The 11,408-nt window shown below is 41.7% G+C and overlaps 1 protein-coding gene across 3 annotated transcripts; it reads left to right on the forward strand.

The window, feature by feature from the left end:
- Positions 1-1,084: 1,084 nt before the first annotated feature.
- tmprss2 (transmembrane serine protease 2) lies at positions 1,085-8,482 on the forward strand. 3 transcript variants are annotated; one of them, XM_079171207.1, is made up of 14 exons: positions 1,085-1,206; positions 2,101-2,157; positions 2,352-2,544; positions 3,849-3,941; positions 4,056-4,172; positions 4,267-4,396; positions 5,437-5,553; positions 5,675-5,715; positions 5,865-6,033; positions 6,148-6,320; positions 6,414-6,509; positions 6,689-6,831; positions 6,905-7,057; positions 8,212-8,482. In XM_079171207.1, the coding sequence occupies exons 2-14, from the start codon at positions 2,143-2,145 to the stop codon at positions 8,218-8,220; spliced, it is 1,449 nt and encodes a 482-aa protein (XP_079027333.1). In that variant the 5' UTR covers positions 1,085-1,206; positions 2,101-2,142; the 3' UTR covers positions 8,221-8,482. The 3 variants fall into 3 exon arrangements, with proteins under 3 accessions (XP_079027333.1, XP_079027335.1, XP_079027334.1); XM_079171209.1 differs by having other exon boundaries at positions 1,118-1,206; positions 2,110-2,157; XM_079171208.1 differs by lacking the exon at positions 1,085-1,206 and adding an exon at positions 1,691-1,746.
- Positions 8,483-11,408: the final 2,926 nt, after the last annotated feature.

Below are 11,408 nucleotides of genomic sequence, written 5' to 3' on the forward strand. Positions count from 1 at the left end.
CTTTTGTGTTATTGATCTCTGATTAAAAGTTTGACCTGCATACATTGAAGTTTCACAACATTACATTGTTTTGTTTTTAATAAAAGAAACAAAAGTTATACTACAGTAAAATAAAATTGGCGCTGTCATTTTAGAGTTGCCCACTAGATGCTGCTATTGTCTCTGTAATGTTAAGTGCACATGTTGCAGTGCTTAACCGGTCAGAGCTGAATTTGTTGTTCTTCTAATCGTGGAGCTTATTTCCTTAAAGCTTAAACAACCAACACTATCGCCTAGGATTCAGTAAACAACACGTGTGGTTTGCAAACACAAAACTCCTTCAACAAACTAATGCATTTTGTTTATTAAAATACTATACAAAACATACCCATCAAACATGCACAATATATTTAAGTCACACTTCATTTCACAGGTCTGCAAAATTCATGAGCAAGTAAGGCTTTTGAAATTCTTTGGAAATTAACTCGAATATTTAGAAAATGACTCCAAACATTATCCAATAATTCAGCTTTTTCCTAAAACGCAGGTAGTACATAGCTGGTCATTTCTTTTTAATACATTTATGGGAAAATCATACCAAGTTCATTTATGGGCATCATTACAAACTCTGCAGTTTCCTCATACTTAGGTAACGATTAACAATTAACTTCCGTAAAAAGGTCTTTAAAGTCCCCCAAAATGTATACAAATCTCCCCAACACTGTTTCTGAATGGTGCTGTTTTAACAATCCCCCACATGCTTAAACTCTATGTGCAAACGAAACGCATAAAACCATTCGATTAGCTACCAACACCTTTTTTCACGCACATTACAGATTTGTTGAACCCTTTTTGCAAAAACCCTAAACACAAGTCTCATCTATAAAGCAACATGTTTTTGTGACCCACATTATATTTACATGTAATTTAGACCATATCCTTGGACAGTGAGTGAAATGATGGGATATATCTATATCTATATGCAGTATGTAAAAAGTATCCTACGTTTGAGGTGATGTCACTCGGATGGTATTTCTGTTCAGTCTCTCACTGGACGGCTTACTGCTCCTTCATTCCTTCCTGTTCCTGTCAGTTAACACAGTTAAATATTAACAGGGTCTGAAAGTCCTCCGGCCCAAAGTATTTTTAAGCCACTTACCCGTTTGTTTGGACGTTACTGATTAAACTATCAGACACTTCTTGTTTGGCGGATTGGACAATAGCAATGTAAGAACCAAGTCTTTTATGCCTTTTCCACTTGACTTATACTTTGTGTTTTGTCCTATAGGGCCCTGTCTGAATGACGGCTTGTCACCTGTTGACTTTTCCTCTCAGTCACACTGTGTTTATATTGTATATAATATAAAGTTATATATATATAACATGTTACATGACACGTTTACTATTTTCACTTTTTCAAGAAATTGCACTTTATCGAGGGACTTATATGGAACATTACAATTTCTGTGCAGTTTTAGTTTAAAAGACCACATTCTAGTTTTTTTATTGAATGTCTCTAATTTGAATAGAAATTCTGCAAGGTTTCCTGCATCAAAATTAGATTTGTCTGCAGACTAATTTCCAACTGTTGCGTAAAATCAGACGGGCTTCGAGGAGGTAATGTCATTGGTGCAAATCCCAGTATATGCATATCACACAGCATGGTATTGGGGGGGGGGGGGGGGGGGGGGGGGGGAGAGACGGAGAGAGAGACGGAGAGGCAGACATCAGAGTCAGAGTGCTTAAAGAATTTGTGGAGATATCAAGGTAGGTGGAAATCTGGTGAACAATGTGGATAAATGGGTTTTTAAACTAAGTCAGCCTACTCAGGTGGCGTGTGAGCGTTTTTGAAATTGTGTTTTTGAAATTTGGAGTTCTTTCTTTAAAACCTGGGAATTATCAGTGTTTTGGAAGAGAATGTGTATTTCTGCTTTATATTTGTTGTGTTCTTTCTTGTGACCTTACATTTTAATAAGCAAGTTTTTCAATCTAATGGTTTTGTTTTCTGAAAATTGCTGTAATCTATGCTCCAGTTTAGTCATAAGCTGAGTCATGTCGCCTATTATACTCGTGACCAGTTCTTCGCTCATTTTAATTCAAATGCTTTGAAACCTTTTTGAGGTTCCACAGTCTCCCTCCCCAGGCAGCGTAACCGGTTCCATTATGAATGATAATCAGGTAAGTTCAGTTTCATAGCAAAAGACAATATTTCCATTGTTTTCATATATTTTCTCTACTTATTTTGAACAGTTGACTCCTTATTTCACTGATCACCATGTCTTCTAATGTGAAATGATAGATTTTTTTGAGTAAATCCAGATCACCTTGTGTTATCTATTCTTATTCCTTAAATCTATTTACTGTATCTCCAGGCAAATGGTCCCACCTATGACAACGTAGGTTTCCAGCATGAGGAGAGGAGACCCCCCCCTAGTGCCCCACAGCAGGGTATCTACCCTTACCTCCCACAAGTGACCCCCAGCTACGTAGCTGTGTCTCCCAAAACCATCAACACCCACCACACCGTGACACCTGGAACGCCGCATAACACGGGACGAAAGACAGGTACAAAAAACGGATGACTCATGTTGTGTCACGAGCCTTTTGTAAAGCGATACTGCGTGGTGGTTCCAATCAGTCAGAAGGCAAATATCCAGAACAAAAGCATCTCATTTAATAATTAACTTATTTGTATTCATACTAGAAACAGAAAGTCTGGCCTTACCTAAAGCTCGACTGATTAAACCAATGAGACTCTAGTTACTGAGATATACTGTGTATAAAATGAATTACCTCACAAAGATCATTATGTTAGAACATCTTTTATCGGAGCGATACTTTAAATACCCATTATGGCCATGTTTCAAGCACTTTACCATCACATTGGTGACTAATTTGTGGTGCATTTAAATGATTGGGATGGGGAAGGCAGCGGAACCTTATGGTTCACTGTTTAAACAAAAAGATGTTCACTCAATGGAATGCATGTCTCTGCAAGGTCTTCAGCTCCCCTCACAAGTCACTTGGCCGGTTAAGAGGGGTGAGGAGTCAGCAGTCAACGACTCAATAAAACACACAATAGGGTCTTCAAAAAGTATCAATCACCACAACCACGAGAGGTCCTTGAGCAAACAGTCATAAATATGCAACGCAAATATTAGTCTAATCGGTCCAGCAGTAGACGGACACACAGATACACACACTCACAGCCGAACGCATGATCTCCCTGCAGGCCTCCCCTTCGCTGAAAGTTTCAATGGACGCTCTCCTTGACTGGGAAAACACCTCCAACCCCCTACCATGTCTGCTTTATATAAATGGAACAATCATTTTTACATAATCCACTAAAGTTTGCATTCAAAATGATGAGGAACATAGAATAGTTATAAGATTAAATATAATATTGATCTAGGATGAGAAAAATATCAAAGACCCTGCTCTTCCATAACGATGCTGTACCCTCTCTTCAGTTTGTTATTAGGCTGCTACGATTACTTCTCTTTTAATCATCTTTTTATACTTGTTATGAAGGTGTTATAGTTTTGAAACATAAAGACATTTATGGAAAGTTATTGGACAATACAGTAGATTTAAAAGAAAGCAATTTAGCATCAACACAAAGCCCTCCTAGTTGTAGTCATATCATTTATATTCTTCATAAACATTATGCAGCTAGAAGAAGCTTCACTCAGTTAGTTTTGTGTTAGAGACTTAAACTGTGTTTTAGATCTATAGAACGTTTAGTTTTTGTATCTGCTAAGATCTGTTTGCATGTGTGACATTGTTCAAATCTTGTGGAGCATGCAATTCGTATATTTCTTTTACTTAATCAGTGTCATCCCAAAATGTTTGTTTGTCTTGCGTTGCAGGAACAAAGAAATGTCAGAGGAAATACATCCTGTGTGCATCCCTGTCTGTGCTTCTCATCTTGGCAATTATCAGCCTCTTGCTCTGGTACTTCTGTAAGTTCATTCGAAGATCTTTGTAGCCGCATAACATGTTTTTTGTCATCGCATGAGTTTGATTTCCTGTGTGCTGTTGCATGTGTGCTGTACGCTGTACATGTGTGTTTGCAGTGTACTACCAATGTTTAATGGCGAAGTCGTGTGGAAGTGGTGGGAAGTGTTTGAGCCCCTCCCAGTGGTGCGACGGTGTAGAGGACTGTCCTCACGGAGAGGATGAATCTCAGTGCTGTGAGACGTTAACATCAGCACCTACACATGCATACATACATTCAGTCAGTGAACGTCATGGCGGCTAAAAAGCGTTGTCCTGTCTGCTTCACAGTTCGCCTCCACGGGACCAACTTCATGCTGGAGGGTTACTCATCAGACAGGCAGACGTGGATGCCGGTGTGTGCTGAAAACTGGAACAACAACTACGGGAGAGCTGTGTGTGAGCACATGGGGTACAAGAGGTGCTGATGGCCTTCTTCACCACTGTTCACACGCCCCCATTCTGCAGAGTCTAACTGCTGCACAACACACACTGCATAACGTTGTGCAATTCATTTGCTACTGGTATCTTAGAATTTCCATGCTAAAATACCAAAGCACTCATTGTTTTCCTCATAATACATTCTTGTCAGAAAGGAAAAGCCACTGAAACTATTTGTCGACTGTCTGTGTCACATGAAGCTAATAATTACCGTTGAAAAACAAAATGATTTTAGGAATAGCAGCAACCTGAAGCAAAGAGGCCAACATTTGATATTTTAAGGAGCACTTGAAGTCCATGTGAGGAACTTTTAACTGCTAGTGAAACAGTCAGTTTCATACTGATGACTCTATATGACCTACATAAGTAAACAAGACCATCAGGGAGAAGATTGGCTATATTTCTATTCTTTGTGCTCGTCATCCGTCGGATTCCTTGCAAAATCAGACAAAATCATGAAGGTTCACCAGAAAACTCCTTCAGCTCAGACTCCAGCGGGGCCTCCAGCAGCTCCTTGACCTGTAGTCGGAGCTCCGGCGGGAGGAGGAGAGCTCAGCGCCCGGCAGCAGCGGCTCCTCCTCCGGCCAGGGGCAGAGCTTCCCCTCGCTGCTCTGCAGGTCCCCGCTGGGAGCCGACACTACGCTGCTGGAGACCCAGGCCGTATTACTGGGCCCGCTGGAGGGAAGGGAGGCACAGCAGACTGTCAGACCCTACTGCATGCTGTAAAATGAGAGATTTTCTGAAGGGACTCTGGTGCTCAGAAACACTACTGCTTTTGTCCACAGGGGCCGCCAAAATCAGCACAAAATAAAAGTTCCTCTTAGTAATTTTAAAGAATGAAGTGCCTTCACTGATTTAGTAAAAAAATGGAAAACATTGTGCAGATTAACATATTTTTTATAGCTGCAGTCTGAGAGGAACCTCCGTCATATCAACAACGCATGACTTGACTGACTGATATCTAAACTTTTTAAGGGTGTTGATCTTCCCGCACTGATCACACTTTTGTCCATCCCACAGGCAGGATTATGTGTCCTCCACCCAAACCAGTGCAGGTTCTTTGGCCTCGAAGGGATACATGAAGCTGAAGCCTGGAAGTAACCATGGATCAAATATACAGTCCTATCTCTCATACAGGTATAACACCCCACTCATCACTGCATATTTACCCCATACACAGTATAGACTGAATCAGTCTTACCACACCCAAACATTTTTTTGTCTTGAAGATCAATTGCTGTCATCCTTTCCTTTGCAGCCTCCTTTGCTTCAACACAGCAGTCAAGCTTCAATGTATTGGTAAAATATTGCTTTACTTCGGAAATAACTACAGCACTGAAATATGTAGGAATTTAGGTGATAAGAGCAAAGTTCTGAAAGTGGGATTAGCTATCCAGACACTTTTCTTTTGTTAAATCAAGCTTCTTCCCCCCCCCCCCCCCCCTCAGAATGCGGAGTAAGTTCAGCAGCCCCCAGTGCTCGCATTGTGGGTGGTTCGCAGGCAGCAAAAGGGGCCTGGCCGTGGCAGGTCAGTCTCCAGATCAACCGTCAACACATTTGCGGCGGCTCCATCATCAGCCCTTATTGGATCCTATCGGCTGCACACTGCTTTGAGACGTGAGTGCCCAGTCTTTACGCCATTTAAGGTCCCTTTATACTATTTACATTTCCTTGTTGCGACAGACATTCAGAAAATAATTTTCCCTATCTCTGTTTTTGACCTCTTGGCAGGTACTCTAATCCTGGACTGTGGATGGTACAGTCAGGTGACGTGAGCTTGCATCAGATGATCTTCAGCACTGGCAAAACAGTTAACAAAATTATCAGTCATGAAAAATACGACACGCAAACTAACGACAATGACATTGCTCTCCTGAAGCTCGATGCGCCTCTTGAAATCACAAGTGAGTATTTGCAAGCAAAAGTTATATTTCACCATTTGAAAGATAATTTCTTCATTGGTAACGGCAAAACTTTAAGACATGTTTATGTCTCAGGAACGGTGAAGCCCGTGTGTCTCCCCAACACTGGCATGGACCTCTCTGCTGGACGTCAAGCCTGGATCACAGGATGGGGAGCAGAGCGCTCATTTGGTGTATATATTTTCCAACTTTCCATGAGTAGTTTTCTGAACTTTTCATTCCTCCTCTCTAGATTTGTCCAAAATGCCTCAGGGCCCCCTTTTTTAAGGCTGAAAGTCCAACTAAGGGAACAGTGCTTTTTAAATTATTGACTGAGCTAACTGTATGTGGTAATCATTCATATTTCTCAGGACCATCCCCGGACGGACTAAATCAGGCCCAGGTAACCATCTACAGCAGAGACACCTGTAACACCGCTCAGGTGTTAGATGGAAAAATCACTGAGAACATGATCTGTGCCGGCAAGCTGCAGGGAGGAGTCGACACATGTCAGGTTAGTCTGAGTTCGTTCTCTCTGTCACTTCAACACACACAAACACACTGACCTGAGATATGGTCTCCTGCAGGGTGACAGTGGAGGGCCCCTGGTGGTCAAGGAGGGAGATGTATGGTGGCTGGCAGGGGACACTAGCTGGGGGATCGGATGTGCTTTGCGCAACAAGCCAGGAGTCTACGGCAATGTCACCTACTTTATCAACTGGATATATGAACAAATGCAGGTACGGTATGGCTATGCAATGGAGATGTAATTCTCTGTATTCTGTACAATGTGATTAGAATTGCTCAAATGCATCGTTGCTTTTGAGGAATTAACTTGAGTTAGCACCTCGCGGTGGATCCGCCCAACCAGCCAAGTTGTATCATACATCCGCATCCGTTCATCATTTTATACTTTTAGACATTTGTATGAAATCATCATAATTAACATTATGCATTCTTGAGTTATGGCCACAAATGTGTTATGTGAGGTCACACACCTCAAAATTCTAATCAGTTCATCCTTGAGTCCAGGTGGATGTTTGTGTGCAAGATGTGATGAAATTCCCCCAGGGCGTTCCTTGGATATTACATTCACGAGAACGGGACAGATTTGAGGTCACAATGACCTTTGACCTCTAAAATCAAAACAATTCATCCCAGGTGTGAACATTCGGGTTTGAAAATGGAAGCCGATGCAGAAGTGCCTTAAACTTGCATTCTCTCTACTGGCCATCAGGTAGTGACTCGTCTGTTTGCAATTACCTTTATTCCCTCAGTAAACATTGTAAACATGAGTTTATGGTCTCAATCTCTAGTTTCAAGTCTTCTTCAATACAGCATGATGTTCATTTAGTAAATGATGGTCCATTTAGAGTCAAATAGACCATAAAGCAGCGTATGCTTTAGGGCGGGGCTACATTGTGATTGACAGGTCACTGCCACGGCGATGTCCGGTCTGGGAGTTAGCTGTGTTTTGCGTCTTAGAACTTTCACAGAGTATTTTAAGTAAGAGTAAGTTAATTGTAACCTTTCGGTCGCCGAAGAATGTCTTATCAAGCGTACATTTGAACTTAGCTCCGCCCTCTCGTGTCACTTCTGGTTGCAAAAAAGCAAAATTGCGACAGCCAAATAAACAAGATGGCGGCGGCACACACGCTGAACTAGAGGCTTCAAAGCTGTAGACCACAAACTAATGGGTGACCAATGGTTCATCCTTGAATCCAAGTGGTACTTTGTGCCAAATTTGATGAAAATTCTGAGATATCCCTTTCACATGAATGGACCGGACGGACAACCCAAACACTTATTATGCCTCTCAAAACACTAATAATGACTAATTATTCTTGTCAACAAGTTCATATTTTTAATTCTATATATTTTTGTATCTACACAGAATGATTGACCGAGTTCTCGGTGAACCCGAGGAGGAACCTCTTCCATTAATCAGCGGTACTTCCTCTATCACACACCTTGCACTTTAAATCTGAAGCTCCGAGGATGATCAGGAAGATTTTCGTAAAACAAAACCAAAAGGCTGTACAAACAAAATTGTATCATTTCATTATTTTTATACACTTGTTATTAGTATAGATTGAATGTTTGTATTTGAATAAAAATCAAGCTATTTATTTGATTTAATAAAACTCATTTTGCTTTCTCTTTGACATAGTGTGACAAATGTCCTGTAGAGATAGTTGAACACAGAGAACTCACGGCACACTCAACACTACTCTACATCCAAATCTCCCTCTGCAAGATGGTTCAAAAAAGACTTCCCCTTTGACACGAATATTTGTTTTTCATCGTGTTACCTTGAGCTCTTGAAGTATTGTTTTCTCCCACGCCTCCACAGTGAACGGAGAATCCAAGAACGGAGTAAATCTTTGATGAATTGAAGTAAATTTAACAACAGCAAAACTATAAAACAATGCACATGCGTGTTCACCATTATAGTCACGTCCCACATTACCATGGTAGAGAAAGTGTTTTAAATAGTAAGATTGTGGCAAGATTGGTCGTCCGGCAACCGCAAGGTCGGCGGTTCGATCCTTGGCTGCTACGAGTACCTGTGCCGAAGTGTCCCTGAGCAAGACGCTGAACCCCTAACCGCTCCCCGGGCGCTGCTCAGCAGCCCACTGCTCCCAGTAAGCTAGGGATGGGTTAAATGCAGAGGTTTCATTTCATGTATGTGTACAATGTATATGATAACATTTCATTTCATTTTTTTACTGTGCCGTCTGCATGGAGAGGGCTGCTGAGGAGGAACACACTCTCACACTCAGTCTTTGAACATAGTCATAGCCGGATGTAATTCACTTACGTCATTTACAACTTAATGACACGGGTGTGCCTTGTGCTTCACTACAACAATACTCGCAGATACAGTAGGTCATTGTGCCATTGACAATAAACACTGAGGCATGCATGAGTCTGCACCTTTGCTCACTTTATTTTCCATGTTTTCAATCATGCTGTGTTTGTTCTTCTATCTCATTGCTCTTTATCTCGTTATTATTGTGAGACCCGGTCGTGACGTCATTTCTAGAGAGGTGCTATTTGAGTCTGGTTATACTTTACCAGAGAATGTGATTCACGGGATGTTTACGATCAGCTCCAGGAACCTTGGAGGAATAAAGGTTATATAAATGTACCCACAGAAATCAAACAGAGGAGGTTTTGGCATCTTGCCACATCCTGTTTAACTATGAGCTTTAAATGCTTTCTCTGCCTGGCTGAAAATAAGCCCTACATTCTATCATTTAGATCTAGTTAAGTAAATAAATGCAAGTTCAATTTGATCAAGACAGATAGTTAACATTTAGGCCACTTCATTTTTTTCATACATCCTTTGCCGATAGTGATGGCATATCTTTTAATGTCACTGTCCTCCCTCCATAGCTTCCAGTGAAGGTAACATTTGTGTTATATTTGTAAATAAATAACTAACTAATCAGCAAATAGGAAGCTTTATGATCACCCAGCAGCAGAGAGGGTAAAAGAACACCAAACCATTCAAGTTGTAAAAGCGATGTTCAGATGGTGACAGCTTCGTGAGTGTGTGATGAGCTTTCAAACACACCGGCACGGAGGAAGCAGACGATGACAGCTTCTCAAGGGGAGAAGAAGGCCAGCAGGAATAGGCGGCCGATGGCACGCTTACATCCACAGCCTCATTTCGGTGAGTCAGACCAGGGATGGACTGACCTCTGTCGTCCTACCCTCATTGTTGACCCACTGCCTCTTCGGAAAGGGTTTGGAGTCTTGATGCAAGAGGGGCACTGACGGTGGTTCAGTGGTCTGCTGTGATGCTGGAGCTTCCTGGGATTGATTTGCACTCGCAGATGCCCCCAAAATGCCAAAGACACAGCACGAAACCTGCCCAATGGAATACAGAAACATGAGATGGATCATTTTGGACATACAATGTTTTCATTGATGCACGTATATATTAATTATGAACTTACATTTGTCTCTAAAAAGTGCACAGTGGAGTGTTTCAAAGAGGACCGCTCCAATCTGCCACACTGTGGTGGGTCCGGCTCTGTACCTACGATGATAACACCACTCTGGGGGGATGTAATCAGGGGTACCTAGAAGATACAGAAATAAAACGATCATGAGGATGAGGAGCTGTGTCTAATTGTAAAAGTCACAGATGGGTAAGTTAGTTAAGAGCAGGAGTAAAGCCAGACATCTTACCGCGGAAGATGTGATAAGTGGCTCCTCTCTTGACGAAGCAGCTCAGATCAAAGTCAATGAGGCGAACTCGCGGGACGTCCGAGCTGAATCAAGATGTTTTCACACTTAATGTCCCGGTGGAAAATGTTTTCCTTCTCAAGGTAAATTGCTGCATCTATCAGCTGTTTCAGTATGATCTGACGGACAAAAAGAGAGAGAGATGAGGGATCACAGAGGAGGATGGTTTGACATGTTTTCATGGCTGTGACTCTGAGCTGACTACAAATACAAAACACAACGTTTCTAAAACCATCTTTAAGCCATAGAAACTGAAATGTACAAGAGATTTTCAGTAGATTGCGTAAAAACCACATCTGTTTATTTTTCTCCTCCAAATAAGTTTAGTTGACCTGGAGCTTTGTCTACCATCTGTTTGACTGCCTCCACTACTGTTTCTTGATCCATCAGAACAATTACTTTGGTGAATACAATGTTACCATGATCAACAGAAACAATGACCTAAAAACTAGGAAAATAAACCTTAAATTGCAAAGAAAATCCTCTAGGTAGTCTCCAAGTTCCTGTAAAAAGTTAAAGACACACAAGGATTCTCCAGCAGCTTACCTTGGCCTCCTGCTCTGGTAAGGGTTCTCCATTTTCGTTGATGTAGTTGTCTAGGTCCTCGGCGGGGATCGGTCTCTCCATTACCAGGATCAGCTCCTGGTCCAGATCGTACCAGTCCAATAGAGACACAGGTGGCTGACATCTCCACTGATCTACTTGTTTTGTCCGTCAGTTTCAACATGGTGGCAACCTCCACGGACAGCTGCTTCCCAGTTCCATCCTGAAACATCACAACAGAGCGGAGGATGAGGGAGAACCATGATTCATCCATAATACATTCAGAAACAG

This window comes from Pholis gunnellus (assembly GCF_910591455.1).
Source record: "Pholis gunnellus genome assembly, chromosome: 13".
Taxonomy (NCBI): Eukaryota; Metazoa; Chordata; class Actinopteri; order Perciformes; family Pholidae; genus Pholis; species Pholis gunnellus.